The sequence below is a fragment of the Chenopodium quinoa genome, unplaced genomic scaffold (assembly GCF_001683475.1).
Source record: "Chenopodium quinoa cultivar QQ74 unplaced genomic scaffold, ASM168347v1, whole genome shotgun sequence".
NCBI lineage: Eukaryota > Viridiplantae > Streptophyta > Magnoliopsida > Caryophyllales > Amaranthaceae > Chenopodium > Chenopodium quinoa.
In genome coordinates, this window is record NW_018745684.1 from 7,388,528 (window position 1) to 7,405,935 (window position 17,408).

General features: G+C 35.0%; 2 protein-coding genes across 3 annotated transcripts; one reads left to right on the forward strand and one right to left on the reverse strand.

The window, feature by feature from the left end:
- Positions 1 to 538: 538 nt before the first annotated feature.
- On the forward strand, positions 539 to 3,623 carry LOC110717729 (serine carboxypeptidase-like 17). The gene is made up of 9 exons (XM_021896489.1): positions 539 to 938; positions 1,604 to 1,705; positions 2,009 to 2,098; positions 2,224 to 2,298; positions 2,420 to 2,494; positions 2,592 to 2,722; positions 2,840 to 2,956; positions 3,147 to 3,201; positions 3,298 to 3,623. The coding sequence occupies exons 1-9, from the start codon at positions 810 to 812 to the stop codon at positions 3,379 to 3,381; spliced, it is 858 nt and encodes a 285-aa protein (XP_021752181.1). The 5' UTR covers positions 539 to 809; the 3' UTR covers positions 3,382 to 3,623.
- Positions 3,624 to 5,496: 1,873 nt separating this feature from the next.
- On the reverse strand, positions 5,497 to 15,004 carry LOC110717337 (aspartate--tRNA ligase 2, cytoplasmic-like). Of its 2 annotated transcripts, XM_021895996.1 has the most exons (11): positions 14,400 to 15,004; positions 14,186 to 14,296; positions 13,708 to 13,746; positions 11,457 to 11,570; positions 10,387 to 10,677; positions 10,188 to 10,298; positions 9,999 to 10,052; positions 9,603 to 9,682; positions 9,163 to 9,278; positions 7,100 to 7,214; positions 5,497 to 5,860 (listed from the first exon to the last, which is right to left on the reverse strand). In XM_021895996.1, exons 1-11 carry the CDS (start codon positions 14,925 to 14,927, stop codon positions 5,734 to 5,736), a joined length of 1,686 nt encoding a protein of 561 aa, XP_021751688.1. In that variant the 5' UTR covers positions 14,928 to 15,004; the 3' UTR covers positions 5,497 to 5,733. The 2 variants fall into 2 exon arrangements, with proteins under 2 accessions (XP_021751688.1, XP_021751689.1); XM_021895997.1 differs by lacking the exon at positions 13,708 to 13,746 and having other exon boundaries at positions 14,400 to 15,003.
- Between the last annotated feature and the right edge of the window lie 2,404 nt (positions 15,005 to 17,408).

Sequence of the window (17,408 nt, forward strand, 5' to 3'; positions counted from 1 at the left end):
TTACATGAAAATAGTAAAATAACTAGAAACTTGCGAATAATGTATGTAAAAAGGACATTTAATCCAATAAGGTTGTAGAAGGCATTTTGTCCCATACCTTGCCAATTATGCTATGTTATTTTGCTCTTTAGAAAAATTAATTCAAATATATCAAATAAAGTTTGAATTAATTTCAGCTGATTGAAAAGAACATAGGTTATATTCAGTTCGTCTTATTTAAGGTGTTTAGTCTAATTTGAACTCTAACTTATAATTTTTGTGAGGTTATGTTGTTAAGTAACCCCTGATCGAGTAACTCAAGTAACCTCGGCCACATGGTGTGCAAGCCACATATAAAAATTTATGTTTAAGAAATTATAATTAAGTGAATTAATTTTAGAAATAATTTCAGTTTAGCAAAAATAAGGTGAAGAGAACGAGGCCTCAATATAAATTAAGGGAATTTATTATTGTAAATAGAAAATTTTTAGTATACTTAATACGAAGTATATCATATCATATTATCATCTTCTATATTGAAAATTTTAGGTGTGTATAAATATAAGAGAAATTCTAAAGTATTCTTAACCCTCAAAAATCAAAATTTCATATTTGAAAATGTACAGGATCACCGATTACAAAATAAATGTAGGAAGACAAATTAATCAAGCTTTTTTCAACTTTTTAGTGTGTTCATCCCAAAAAAACATATTTTAAGCTACTAGGGTGTACATTTATAAAGTAATTATCTATTATGAAGTGATGCATTATATAAAGTATGGTAGAAGTATTAATTTATCTATCTTTATTGTAAAGTAAAGATACAATAAATGTTTAAGGTTGCAAACATAATATTTCTCGATTCACCTGTTGGTGCTGGATTTTCCTATGCAACAAACAATGCTTATCTTCCCGGTGATACAAATACGGCAAAACAAGCATATGAGTTTTTGAAGAAGGTTAGTTCAATTATTAGCCGATTGAGCTCGGTCCTATACAAAGTGGTTAAAATTAATGCACCTCAAATGATTCCTTGCATTTTATCATGTGTTCTGCCTTACCAATGAGGTATTGGCCCAGCGATTAAGACTATATTGGCCTAGCAATTAAGACTAATGGCTCGTATATGAAAGTCACAGGCTCAACTTCAATCCCCCCACCAATATTTGAAATTTGTTTCCCCCTTGTGATGCATACATCTTTTTAAAATTACGACCTATATTAATGCGTTTTATTTAACACTTGTATGTATGATGAGTTTCTTGTCCTATAGGAAATGAAATAGGTTTTGGGGCAAAAATAAATCTTCAGGTGTGTTACATATATGTTTTTTTTTTTATGTCAAGAGAGCGTTTGATTTACAACGTTTAAGTATAATCATCATACTCCTATATAATAGATTTAGAAAGACAAAATCATAGTACCTTGTCTGAGTAAATTTAAAACTTCCATGGGGAGTTCAATAAGAGATGGGGATATGAATAAAGATAAATATACAGTTATAATGATAACACGCCATGTAAATTATTTTATATAGTACACACCAAGGGCATTATTAGTCAATTTTAAAATTTCATTTGTCTTGCAATCTCTCTCTTCAAATAAAACGCACGTTTGCATCCAGGGATATATTCTCGGGAATCCGGTGACTACTAAGTACCTTGAAGACCAAACAAAAGTTGAATATGTTCACCGTGTATCCGTACTATCCGATCAAACATATGAGGTTAGTATATTGTCACTTTACTTTCAGCATGTTTGTGTCACTAATAACATTGAAATACATTTTTTTGTGCCAAATGTTTGTGCAATACATTGATTGTTTGTCCATAAATATTTACAAGGAAATTTTCCAAGGACAATGGTTAGCATAGCATTGTCTAATGTCTAGTACTACGGATCAAAGTTTAAAAATAAATACTCTTTAAATAAGACATTATGCATGTAATTCTCTTTTAAATAATTTGTTGAAGTGATTTTTTTTATTAATTTTTTGCTAATGGATCATCATGTATATTACAATTGTTAGTCGGCCAAAGGAAGTTGCCATGGTGATTATCGGCCAATTGCTGCAAAAGGTAATGCACAATGCAAGAAGAGCCTTGAAACTGCATCAAAGGTGAGTTTATCTTTAAAGTATATTCTTTCGCATACATAAATCTAACTCACATAGTTCTGAGTTAAAAACTTAATATATATCATGTACAAATATGTAGATCTAAGTCTAACTATTGGCCTATGCAGTGCATTGTTCCATTAGAAAATGAATTTGTCCTTGAATCGAAATGCTTCCATCCATCACCAGATAAGTGGTGTCTGGTATTGCTTTGATTCTCACTTTCATTCTTTCTTCAAAGTTGAGAGGCATATAATTTAAAGTTGATTCTATAATAATAGTGACATCAAATTTATTTTTATTACTATTCGGTGGTACATACAGCAATACTATCATGGTCGCATGTCTGAATTGTGGGCAAATAACATTAATGTCCAAAAAGCTCTTTATGTTCGAGAGGTAAGTAAATCGATCCTCAAAATAACCACTTTTGTATTAGCTATTTGATGCTATCGTGTAGCATGTTGCAGTCTAATAATCTTGAGAATGTATTTAGGGAACGATTAACCAATGGATTCGTTGTCGTGGTCACAACAATGATGAGTTTAACTACACTCACGATATCGATAGTAGCGTCAGTTTTCATCAAAATCTTTCCATGCACCCTTTCAGGGCACTAATCTTCAGGTAATTTATGTAGATTCTGAGTTTCATTCATGGTTAATAATATTAGAGTTGTCCTCTTTGTTACAAAAAAAAATCGCCCTTTTTGAGCTATTCTTTGTTTAACATGTTAACGAATAGTGGTGACCAGGATATATGCATGCCATATATGTTCACGTTGAAATGGATGAAGAAGCTAAATGTCGTTCCAAATGATGTTTATTGGAGTCCTTGGTTTCTTTACGGCCAAGTTGCAGGGTAAACTTCCTACACTTTCTCTCTTTATTTGTTCGTATAACTTCACCATGGAAGCCGTGTTTGAGTTTCACACTTCCATCATGATGAAGGTGTCTGAGAAATATTGTGAATTTGTGTTGCGAGTAAATATTTCGACAAATGGTAAATCCCTAAAAACCAATTTAGTCTGAGAATTTCTCGTTTCATACAGATGTGTCACAGAGTATTCAAATGACATCTACAATTTGACATTTACTACAATCAAGGTATAGAACTTCACTCAATTTTTTTTTTGTTATGATTATTGATTACTTCGTACAATTTTGCACCAATTAATATTAGACAAAATATTAATTTTGTAGGGAGCAGGACATGTTGCCCCTGACTATAAGCCGCGAGAATGTTTAGCAATGTTTCAAAGATGGATCAAATTTAATCCTCTATAATGAAAATCATCTACATATCTGTTATATATTTGTTCATTAAATTTAAGGAATTTATAGATTTGTACAATACCTAAAAGGCATGGAGCTGTAAGGTAGTTTGATTTTGCACTTTTAACTCTCACATTGATTCTAGCTTAGTACTCGTAGTTATTTAGTAAATGAGGGCTAAAGTTCAATTCATTATAATTTTGTTATGTAACATTAATATGTTCAATTTTCTCAAATCGCTTGCTTAATCAGAAAAGTAACAATTGGATTTCGAAGAAACTAAGAAAGTATTTCATTAAGTGATTTTTATACCTTTGGTCCATTCTGTTTCACATTATGTGCAACAATTGAATGTAATACCCAATTGTGTTGCACATAATATGAAATGAAGGTAGTACTTAACCAAAGTCAAGTATCTTGATTATCATCAGTAGCAACCGCTGTGTTGGTGATGGGGGTTGGCCAGAGAGGTGGACAATAAGGAAACAATCTGAAGGATGGGATCAAAGAAAATACAGAGAAGTTGAAATCCGAGACTAATTGCACCGTCTTGCTTCTTAGATTCACATCCATTAGACGATTATCTTTAGAATAAACGTACAACACATCTCCGTTGTAAGGATCAAAACCTTTGATAGACATGCGCACATCCTGAGCCAATTAATACTTGTAAGATCCACAAAATAAAAAGACGTAGATATTCAAAATCTCACTGCTTCTCATAGTGTTGCATCCACGCCTAATTAGGCGCGGCGAGTTCTTTACAAGCACCACTTTGTATTGGGTGGGATCGTCAACGCTACATATGATGCATGTGAAGTCAATAAGAGGATTTCTTTGATGATCATCAAAGAAACAAGGCGGAGGTTGGGGAAGCCTATTAGATTGCTTCGTTAAGGGGTTCGATACGCGTAGATATAAGGAAGGAACGGGGTTATTGTTTACACCAACACCAAGATTCGACAACGACAATGACACTGTCAAGAGTAAATCATTAGAAACCAACTGCACCAAGTCCATAGACCATTGTTGATTGAGGAAATCTGAGGATACTAAGGGCTAGTTCTGGTTCTGGTTCTTAGGTAACGCGTGGACCTCTCGAATCAGCGGAGAAGGATCAGGAGCATTGATCAAATAGTTGACAAGTTGTATATGATTATGTTCAACATCAATTGTATGATTCACATGTCGTATTCGATGGCTAAGGGCAAAGCTTTTACTTGAAATCAAGCCGAGCCAACGTTTCGAGACCAGCTTACATTGATGGCCTAATTTCACCGGTAATCACACAAGAATCTCCATTAAAGTCTCATCCCTTAAATCTTCTATTTATGATTTTCTCCTCTTCGTAGCCATATTAGTTTTTTTTTTTTTTATACTTTATAAAATATGTGTTTGTTCAAGCAAGGCTAGAGAGGGGTATATATAGATGGATACACAGACTATGCTACAATTCCTACTTTGTTTCAACTTTCAAGTCATAACAAACTTCTAGATCATATAATATGGCCTTAAAATATAACAATATCTTTTAATTATTTAATTATGTCATAAACAAACTAAAAAGGGTGGCGGCTAGGGCTTGGAAAAAGAAAGGAAAAAAATAATTAATTTGCGAAAGCTGAGGTTGGATCTAAAACCTAAGCTCTGATACCATGTTAGATTGTATGAAACTCCTCAGATTGGAATGTATTCTATTGATTAAATATATAGGGTTACAAGTATGAAACCTAATCTCGTTAGGAAATCTCAAAAGATAATTACATAATATATACAAAACATATCCTACTATAACAGTATATCTAGAATATTAATCCTATATTCTATCACTAAATATAATCCTAAGATAAATCTATCAATATCTTTTTTCTTTGCTTTCTTAATGAAATTCATACGTCAATATTCTTTAGATTTTATTAATATATAGATAAAGAAAAGATTAAATTTCTGAATTTTTATTTGACGATAAATAAAATACTTGCAACGACATTATTAATGACTTTCATACCCTCACTTAAACTTCATACTGCCTCCATAAACAAGCACTTGTTTAATGAAGGGTGAAAAGATTTTGCTTATGCATTTAAAGATAAATTGGGAATGAAGCCACCTCAAAAAAACAGTATATAAGGGAAATAACCTGCACTTTCATGTTGCCAACTGGGAAAACAAAATTACTTCATACTTCGTAGTATTAAGCATGCAAAAAGTACTTCATTCAAAAAAATAACTCGTCATATGTAATTCAGCAGGGATTACATGAGATTTTATACGACCAATTTCTGACCTAATTACTCTAAATTACCTGTTTTCAAGATCTCAACCTTGGAATGTAATCACAATTTTTAAGCCAGGCCAGCAAAATCAAGGTGCAAGCCTTTGAGGATCACGAGGGAACAATGAGGTTTTCCGAATGTTGGTCAGGTTGCAGAAGAGCATAACAACACGCTCCAAACCCACACCAAAACCTCCATGAGGCCAAGCACCAAACCTGAACAGAAAATTTTATTAGTTGTGTGAAATTAATACACTTCCTAGAAACGCAAGTGTTAAATATGTATGATGGTTCAGAAAATGCTAATAACAGCGCATTAAGGCAATTGAATAAAAAACCAAAGGCAACAACATAACAATATTCCCACCACAGCAGTTGACTCGGAATGGTTTTGGAAAGGCTAGGCCACTTGCAGTCTAGGAAGTTTGGGGAAGAAAAATAGCACATGGGCAGTAGAAGATAGCTATGTTATGGCTAATAACAAGGAGATGTTATGTACTGTCCACTTGGCTAAGCAACATTTTAAAGTCCACCTCCATGGCGCCTTAACCAGATAATTCAAGTTTTGAAAGCAACAATCTTCTTTCAGTCCTATCCCAATAATATAACGCCACCCATCCTTCTAGAAAGCTCCACCAATCGCCTCCAGCCCTTATTCTAGATAGACAAAAGTGAATATCGGGCCTCCACTGTTACCTTTTTGCAATATCAGAAACCATACAAAATTTAATTACAGCCTCCAGAAATACTGAGTACAGCTTGTACACACTAACAGACTGCCTTCCAATATAAGAATAAACCTGTCCAGGTCAAATTGTTGATTAAAGATGCCTAGAAAAGAGCCTTGGTAAACCCTTGTTTATACGTCTCAAACACTCCACTCCAAGTTGTCATCAACAGTTTATTAACATGCTCCGCATCATGCACTTTTCATGCCAGGCGACACCTCATAAACCTTATCATTCATCGTTACACCCACTGAATTCCGACAAATCGCCAATGGTTGTCAATACTGATCTAAAATCTAGGTCCATCACTTCATGAAGCGTGTATGCCATCAAATCCTGATGCCATCAACAATTTAACCTAAACTCCACCCAAGTGTCCACAATCCATCACCCCAGGTAAAAGAGCAAGGCAATTTAGGCTCCACTTATTTTAATGGAAAACATTTTCAGACATCGATTTTAAAAAAAAAATACAATTGTAAATATTGTTTGCCTTTATTTGTTTGTTTACGAGAATAAAACATTTTTTAGGAAAATACTTCCATCAAAATAAACGGAGCCTTAGCCCCTCCATAGATAATCCAACTACAAAATCTGACATTGATAATTAAATAAATCATAATCTCCCAACAATTCAAGCATCCATAGAATTAGAGTTATAGTCATCCAAAATCAAGCATTTAAATTAAAAGACAAAATCCATATTCAACCAGAAAAACAAACTTACTTGAAGGAGTCGAGATAAGTAGCTATGGTCTTGACATCGATGCCACATGCTTCAGCGCGCTTTGTCAAAAATTCAGGTTCATGAATACGCTGAGCTCCTGATATTATCTCCTCACCTAAAGTGGAGACAGAAAGTAAGAAGTCAGACCAAGTGAAATAAGAAGCATACATGAATGAAAAACCACCATTACAGTTCCAAAGTTAGCCATAGTAATCCACCGTAGGAGCCCATACTTTGTCAGATAATGACTATAATAGACCATTTCAAGCTCATTTACATAATAAAACTTGAGGTATAAATAGTTTTCAAAAATTAACTATATTATTTTTTTGTCAGATAATGACTATAATAGACATGACTTCCAACCACATAGAATAAGTATAGAAGGAGTTAATCACGTCTAGAAAGTTATCTTCCATAATCATTCGCCAGTTACAAGCACCTCTATCCATAAGTCGCCAGTACGCCAGCTTATGAGCAAACTCTCAAGACCAGCTTCTTCAACATAAGCTAGATCCAAAACAGACAGTAATGAAAAGATATAGGGCAGCACATGGCAGGTGCACGGTCCTCTTCACCCCAAGGCTCAAGCCACTTTAAAACTCCCAAACCCATAAGGCCATACATGAAGCAGGTTCAATTATTCAAGCTCACATTTGAAACTCTAGATACATAATCAGAATTGTACCTTTACTTTGTCAGCTATAATAGGGAAAAAATTGGAATGCACTGATAGTTGCCATGCCTAGAATTCTATCAATTCAAGCCACTTTCTGCTATGAGATGAACTATTCAGACAATCCTCAATGGCTTCGTTAAGCATAGCTTGATTTGCTAGGTCAGTGACCAAATAAAAAAAATATAAATAGTCAAATGCCAACGGAGCACATGCCTCAAATATTTGCCTGGTGAAAGTTGTACCCATCTTTAGTTGTACCAACAAGCAAACCTCCATACACACATAACCATCACGTATTCCTCTTGGGATGTTTACACAATATCTTCCTATTACTTGAATTTTCACCCAATCAATCCATGTGATGTAGACCCCTCCATTAACTCTTTCTCTTATACTCTTTCTTCATATTCTATGTCATGAGGGTCCTCTTGTCCACTATGGGCACTATAATCAAATTATTTATCCTTAGTTCCCTACTATCTACCAAATTATCTACCCTGCCCTACTAAATTCATAGATATGATTGTCCAAACTCCAAACCTAATAGGAAAATAATTTGAGGAGTGAGGACGAAGGAAATATACTCGTTTTCTTTTTTACCAAATAGGCCATGAGAAAATTTTGTTTAAACAGTGGAATTTAGAAACGATATGAAGTTGTAATGACCACAAATTAACTCACAAGTACTAATGTTGCACTTCATTTTACAGTAAAAGCCCCATTACCTTTTTGTTGACTTTCTTTCTTTTGTATTAAAGCCACGAAACAGGTAAACTGAGGTCTCCAATGCTCTTTACACCCATCAAGATGCACCAATTCAGGAATTATTTGCTCCTAAGTCCTAACAGCCAATTTTTCAAATATAGAGCTAGAACTAAGTCCCAATAAAAAAATAAAAAAAAAAAGTCCCAATAAAAATGACAACATTTTCACACATAGAACAGAAACAGAGGGCAGGATCCAAAAGGTTTCCCCAATAGGCTACCTGTTTCACTTTACTTTACGCACCCAAATTATAGTACTCAATAAGTCAATGTTGAACTGAGACCAACCCCTTGCCATCCCTCAAATACAGTGCTTACCCAAGGGGATAATGCTAAGAAGTTCACTATCTCACGCAGTCATGGTGACCCACTCTTGATACCAACTTCAATGAAGTTAATATATTTAGAGCAAAATTCAAAGGCAATACGTTAACTCAAGAAATCTACCTATCATACATCACACAAAATACAGAACCGGAAACAACTACCTAGCAAAAACAGGGCATTGTTTTCACTTGCAGGAATTCTCTAATCGCTAGAGGAAGAAATTCACTTCACTTCAAGGTAAAAGAGTAATAAAAATTCTAATTATAAGCTTCGTTGCAAACAATCTAACTCACCCCGTATAAAGACATCAAATGAATTGCTATATAAAGGATCATCATAGCAGGGCATGGTATAGAAAGGCCTAATAGCCGATGGATATCGGTGGAGAATGTAAAACTCAGTGTCGTATCTGCAAATAAAATAAGATCGGTCAGTATCCAGCTAAATATATTTTAATTTAGAAGATGAGAATATTATACATGTCCCCAGTCAGTAAAGAGATTTCTATGTTCCAACAAGGCATTCAAGTTATTTTGTGTGTAATAAAGATGAGGACAATTAGACAAAACCAGGCTGAAAAGGGGTGGGTGTTTATTAATCAAGTAGAACATACATATGAGATAGAGTACCAATAATTATGCAATTTGCATCATTGTAAAATGAATGTCAAAGTGAAAGGGGAAGTGCTATAGAGCTTAGTATGGCAGAAGATAAAACAAAGAGATAAACTAACTTGTCACGGACTAATTTGCCAAGCTTTCTCTCAATATCAGTATTAAGGTCCCCATACGGATCAACTTCAATACCCGCCTCCTGCAATAATATTGTCAATTGCAAATGAAATTCACGTGTAGAAACAACAAATGCAAAAAGGTTTTATAGATCACTTAATGCAACAAGAGTTTCAGAGCATAATATCAAGAAACTCATCTCAGCGTTTAAATTGCCCCAGATATAAATTAATGAATTCTATATGCTGCCAATCTGCCATATTGTCAGATTATTATAACAGCATAATAAGCAAAGGAAGCTTATAGGCTGCAGAAGTTTATATAGAATTTGCCATTCATCATCGTATGTTACTTTTTTAGATGATGTATTAAAGGTAAAAAGTACAACATTCCCTTACCTTCAGCATTTGAACTCCTTCTGGAAATGTCAGCTGCAATGTCTTCCGCAAATACTGCAAGTACATAAATCCCAAGTGAATGTGCAAGCACATAGTAACATAAAACTATGAAGCTGAACAAAAGAAACCAAGAAGTTTAATCAATTTTCATAAACTAAATGAAATAAAACAATTAAAGGATATAAAAACCTTCAAAGGTTCAAACTCATACTGCCTTGAAACAGCTTCAAGTTCTCCTTTGCAGTTCTCATTCAAATGGTCAAAAATGGTCACAAACAACCGATCAATTATGTCCATAACCTGTACGATGCAACCAGAAACCTTATTTAACCTGCAATAATGTGAGATATTTGAACCTGGACAAAGAGATTTGAAAAGCCTGTTCTACCTCTGAATAGTGCTCTTTGATCTCCATTTCCGCATCAAGACCCGTAAACTCACAGAGATGCCTATGAGTAAAGGAGTCCTCAGCTCTGAAAACAGGACCGACTTCATAAACTCGCCTAAAATCACCATTAATTGATATCTGCTTGTGAAGCTGAGGTGACTGAGCAAGACATGCAGGCTGGCCTTTGTAGTCAAGTCTGAAAACTGCTGCACCCCCTTCACTTGTTCCTCCCATTAACTTGGGTGTATGAATCCCTCGAAAACCTTCAGATCGCAAAAATGATCTGAATATCTGCCAAAAAAAGTATGAACTCAAAAGAGAGCCCCAACTAAGACTTCCAGGCATGAAAGTAGACTTAAATGAAGAAGCTGAAGTATACAAAAAAACAAGGTTGAATTGATCAATTTTCATTAGAAATAAGAAACAAAAAAACAAAAATAACCAAGAAGATAATCTTCCCCGTCAATATCACCAGAAGTACATCAATTGTTGGAAAAACAGAAAACCAGTGATTGACATTAAAGATTCACCTATTTACAAAACTGTTTTTGCTATGTTAAGTTATAGATAATGAGATAGCTCAACAAACTCGTTATGCAGTCTAACATGCAACATGGATGCTTGAGAGCTTTCTTATAAAACCTAATATTTCCCAGCAAAATTACAAATTCCTCAAACCCCCCCCCCCTCTCCCCCCTCCCCTCCATCAGAGGATCTAAAAGACATCACTACAATTTTGCTCTTTTTGATAGTAATAAGTTCAGAAAAGGGCCAAAGGTTAAGAGAAGAGATGAGGGCCACCCAAATTCAATGCAGTAAAAATATAGGTACGGCTTAGAGCCAATGAAGCACATAAAGAAAAAAGTTCAGAGAGTTTTTCGGTACGTATTCAAATTTTATAAGCACATATCATTATCATTTACCAACATACTTCAATGCCCAATAAAAAATAATAAAGCTAGCAGGTACTGTACAATTTACTACTCTATTAAACAGCTCCCCAACACTCCATATAAATTAAATGCACTATCAATGTCAACCAACTTGAAGCAGCTAAAACCATTTCTTACAAAATCAACTTCACTTGACAGATGAAAGATGGCCTGATTAGCTGGGGTCCTTATGTCTAAGACTCGGTAATTCAACCGTGTATCTTGGTTTACTCGAACCAGTTGCTTTCCATCCTGCATACATGTAAATAATTTTGATAAGCTTAATTTTTAATTTTCTTTAATTTGTAAGCAACAAAAGAATAGTATCAGGACACCAAAAATGTGTAGCTCATGTACATAGAAAACTAGGAAAAAATAACGGGGTACAATCACACTCTTACACCACCAAAGCACACTGTTTCATTTACAATATAAACCAAAGATAATTGTTGCTCACAATAAGCACCAGCTATCTGGCATCATTTGATTTTGGAGGGGGGACAATCAATAAGAATTGTAGGCAAGAACAACAAGGGAATTAAAAAAAGACTCAGTGGTAAGAACAGGTAAAAATCACAATGTAGTTCAGTAAATGTAACAAAAGTAACAGCTTTGATTGCGTTAGAAGAATGATATGAATATGATGCCTAAATAAAGAGATCAGACAAAAGTAGGAAATCAGGGATATAAGGACACTCAAGATGACTCAACAAAAACAGTAAGTGAAATTATTTGCACCAAAATGACCTCAGTGACATAAGGTAAGGTGTTGCAGTAAAAAAAAATTGATACCTCTATTTAGCTAATGAGCTAATCTCCCCCCCCCCCCTCCCCCCTTTTTTTCCTGCCCCAAATTTACAAACACCAGAAGGAAACTCTTTCCTTTAAAGACAAGATATTTCAGTTAAATACTTTTAGCCAGGGCCTTAAGTCTCTAATGTGCTTCTGTAAAATTTGCAGTAACACCACCTTTTTTGGATAAGGGTGGACAAGGTATCCTCTCAAGAAAGTACTAAAATAAGTTACAGATTAACCCAATTCCTTCATATCACCCTCATTGAATATAATCTGGGGAAATCCCGCACTGTCTTAGCCCATGAAGAAGCTAACAAAGTCACTTTAATCCATTAGCAAATAAAGGAGAATTCTCACTCAAAGAATCCATATTGGGTTTCCCAAATCACTTTGGAAAGCAACAATTTATGATCAATCCTTTCCAGCCAATCACACGACACTATTGCCATATATACTACCTCGTAGGCATCATCAAGAAGCATCTTCAAGTGGGTATCAAAGGCTCAATGAAATCCCACGGACTCCTAATAATCTTACATGTGCTTCCAAGTGCAAACAAGATTAAAATTGTATACTGAACAACCTTCGACTTCATGTGATTTGTCTAGTAACAACAGGTTCTTAATTCCACCAAACTATAGTGTTAATCATGCAACCAAGTGCAAAACAAGAGATAAAGCAAAACTTTAAGATGAAGTATTTCCAGCTTTCCAAGTCAATGATACTAAAGCTTTAGCTCTTAGCCTACTAACATCATTCTTCAATCTTCCCTTCATGAATCAATCTTTCTAAGTGTTTAGACTTAAGTTCAATTGTAACCCTTAAGTATTGTACTAAAGATGATAATACTCACGGTTGTTTGGTAGGTGGCTATAAATGATGATAATGGGAATGAATTTATGTGTAAATTGGTAAAGAAAATCAAGGTTCATTCCCATGATAATGCTAGCTCACCCCAAATTGACCATTTTTCTTAAGAAATTTCATTCCTACCATACCTCCTCCTAAGTGGTAATGGATAGTAATAAATAAATATAAAGAAAACACATGGTTGAAGATGAAAGTGCATTGCCATGGGGATTACAATGTTAATCTTCTTCCTAATTAACACTTAAAATCCATTCCCAATACCATCATTTATAATCAGCTACCAAAAAGGCCGTCAAGGGAAGAGATGATAGTACCCAGAGGATGAGAATATAAACAGCAAACTAATTGCTAAGGGTTCGTTTGACATCGCTGTGGTTTTCTTTTTTTTGTTTTTAGTTTTTCAAAATCATATTATATATGTCATATAATGAACCAAAAATTAGTCAAACTCATTAAAATCATGATAATTTTGAAAACTGACAACACAAAAGTGGAAACACCTTTTTCTTGTTTCTTGTTTTTGGTTTTTTGTTTTAAAAAAAACAGAAAAGTGAAAACGAAAAACGATGACAAACAAGCCTTAAGGGTGTTGATTTACAAAATTACAAGATTTGTATATCCTTGTCTCACCAAACTATAAGATCATTGATTTCGAGATTTTGGTTGGAATTCATGTTTCACAATAATAGGAACCAGTTCTAGTATATGACTATATGATGCTTACTTCAGATTGAGAATCATTACTTGTCATCTCGTTTCTTCGCTATTTGCAAAATAAGATACACCCAGTCAATAGACTTGCAAGATCAAAATTAGTAACTAGCTAATCAAAGGGCAAAAACATATATTCAAAGTTGAATAAATTAATGTAATATTGTAACTGGTTTAAAGAATAAAAAAATTAAACAAAATCCTTCTTTAAACTTTTTAATCTTTATCATTCCCTCAGTTTCTCATATATCAAGAATCTCTCCCTTCCTCGTCTTCTACAATAATTTACCATCATTTCCATATACACGAATTCTTAGTACACATATCCGTTTTCATAAGACTTCCTCTCCTGTATTCCTAAGGTGCAAAATTCTTATACTTGTAATTCTATACCGATGACCCCGATTACTACAAGACTACAAGTAATTAACAATAATGCATCCAATTAATCTTAAAACATCAAAATACGCAGCAAATAAGTAATAATTTACCTTCTCAGCTTTTTCAATCTCTTTTTCGCTCCTAGCTGCATCCTCGATACTGATCGGTAGTATAGGCACAGCTCTGTTAATACAATAAATCTTCCTCACCTGAATTTCAACCTACACAATTGACATAAACAATAACCAAATTCAATCCAAATTCCACAAATCTTCTCAACAATTACAACTTCACACCTCAAAACTAATCCCTAAATCACATTACCTGTTGAGAAGTGCCTTTCATGGCTTCACCAGGAACCGAAACGATTCCCGCAACATCAACAATCGATTCACGGCTCAATGCATTCGCAAACTTAACCATTTGCTCACTCACTTTCTCCTTCGCAACCATAAGAACACATTGAACCGTGAACAAACCTTCTCGAACAACAACGAACGCCATTTTCTTCGACACGGCTCGAATCGCTTGCACTCGTCCTCTGATAAGAATCTCCTCGTCTTTGAGATCGGAGGTGAGAGATTTCACCTCCGTCCATTTACGACCAGTGACGGCCTTCGATTGGAGCTCAATGAGCGGGACATCGCCGTAATTGTCGGCGAGAGGATCGGCGATTGAGGCTTCGGCGAGTGAGGCGGCGGCTGCTGCTGCTGCGGCTTCTTGCTTCTTCTTGAGCTTTTCTAGCTTTGCGGCTTCCTTTTTTGCTGCCTTCTTGCTTGGCTCCGCCGGTTGATTGGCATCTCCGGTGGCGGCGGGAGGCGGTGGGGCGGAGGTTTGGTCGGAGGAGGACATTGTTTGGGGTGGAGGAAGGTGGATGTTTGGAATTGGAGTATTGTGTAAAATTGTTGTGTTGGGAAACAGGGAAAGCGTATGCAATGGTATATATAAAAAGTGTAGGGTTTTGCTGGGGTGCTAGTCGAGTTGAGTATGTTGCGAGTAACTCGAATTCGACTTGGTCAAACCTCGGTCAAAACTCAGCTCGAGATGTTAACGAGCAAAAGTTGAGCAAGCTCTAACTCGACTCAATAAGCCCGTGAGCAACTCGATGATATATTTTACTAGGTTAGTTCTCGTATCATCTACGATAATAATCTATGATTAGTTTTTTTTTTGTAAGAATCTTATACTTAATTTTAAATAAACTATAGGAAAAATGGAAATTAAAAATCCAATCTTTGCACTTTCTTCTCTAAAAAAATCCAACCTTCATTTAATCCCACAAAAATCTAACCTTTATACCCCATCATCATCTAAAGATTCATTTACCTGTTGATGACGATTTTAGTAAGTTATATGCCACGTGTTACCTATTTTAGTAGGTCAATTAATTTTTTAATTATTAAAAACCTAAAATATTTAAATGTTAAAAAAAACAAAAAAAAAAATTAGAAAACCCAGCCCCACCCTCCTCCCCTGACCACCCCATCCCCACCGCCCACCGGAATCCAGCAACCCCATTCCCCTCTCCACCGGAAAACCCACACCACTCCCCCGCCGGCCAACTGCAGCAACACACACTACTCGCCATCTCCTCCAACAACCCAATGCTTCATCGCCTCACCTCAACTGCAAGCCACCTGCCTTACCACTAGTCGTCGCCCAACAATCCACACCAGCCCACACACATCTCTTCCCCCTGCAAATCCTACACGCATCACCTCCATCACTTCCAGCCAACATCGTTGCCTCCGCAACTCCCCTGCACCACTCCATCACACGCACAACAACCACAATCAAAACGCAACCACCAGCCACTGCACCTCAATTCCCCTAGACCGTCTAGCCTACCACCCACCAACAACAACAACAATTGGCACAATTAGTCAAATTGAAACTGATTATATTATTAGTCACCTGAAATTCAGTAACTTGTGTTAAAGTGACTGATTATATAATTGAAACTGATTATATAGTTAGTCAAATTGAAAATAATTATATAATTAGTCAAACTGAAACTGATTTTATAATTAGTCAAATTTTAAAACAAAACCTATATTATTTACTTTTTACAGTCAACTGACTAAATTGGTTATGAGATGGTTATAATATGCAAGTGGGTTTTAATTAGTGGCGGATCCAGGATTTCCGAGATAGTGTGTCACCATCAATTATTGATCACTTGTGAAAGTACAATATTTTTTTTCCATATCTTTTTCATAAGTAATTTCATCCAAAAATTATATATAAAAAAAAAATTATATTTCACCAAATTGATTTCAATCCAAAAAGAGGACACAAAAATCCATACTACAACCAAATAGTACTTAAGAATTCAATCTTACAAGTCGAAAATACTACGAATAACATGTTATAAACAAATGGCACTATAAAAACTATTATATTGAATTAACTTTATGATTTTTTAGTTAATTGATAAGCTTTATGGGAAAATATTAAAATTGGTTGCACAAATATAGGATATAAATAGGAAAAAAAATTATAAAAAAATTTTACATAAAAAAAGTGAGATAACTTAAGAGACCTGTTATTAAATATAACTGGTCTCTTTAATGAAAAAGAAATGCAATAGCAGCATCAAAGAGATCGCTTATATAAATAACCGGTCTGTTTAATATTAATAAATGTTGTAGCAATAGCAACATCAAAGAGACCGCCAATCTATAATAAGGGATCTCTTTGATATTTTTTTTAAAAAATAAAAATACTATGTCACAGGACCCACTATGACTAAAGGTGGGTCCGCCCCTGGTTTCAATGCAGAAAACACAAATCTAAAGAGATTCAAGTGCTTAATCTTATTATTTGTAGAACAAATCTCCACTACTTAGAAATTTACATTAGGTCAACAAAGAAAAAGAAATTTATTAGCTCACTTTATGCCTTGGGGAGTAGTCCAACCCTCAAATTAAGGTTCTACTTATGCCTTGGGGACTATTTGGGAGTAGTCCAACCTAATCGTCCTTTTTTCCCTTCAGAAGTGACTATTTACTAACTAAGGTAATTTTGTCCAGCTGAAACTTACTTCTTCATGACCCTATCATAACCTATTCGTACCCTATTCAACCTCTTCATGACCCTTGCTTCAGCTTTAACCTTATCTTTGCTTATTGATTGTACTCACTCACCATCAACCCTTATTTTCGTTTCAACCTTTTCCTTACAACCCTCTTACGAAATCCAACACTCACATGCTATGTTTGTCTTCGTTTCGCGGACAAGGTGTCATTATTCTTTAAATGAGAAATGAGCGCAATGTTTAAAAACAGCTTAAAATTTCGACCCTAGAAAAAAAAAACACAAACCAGCTTATAA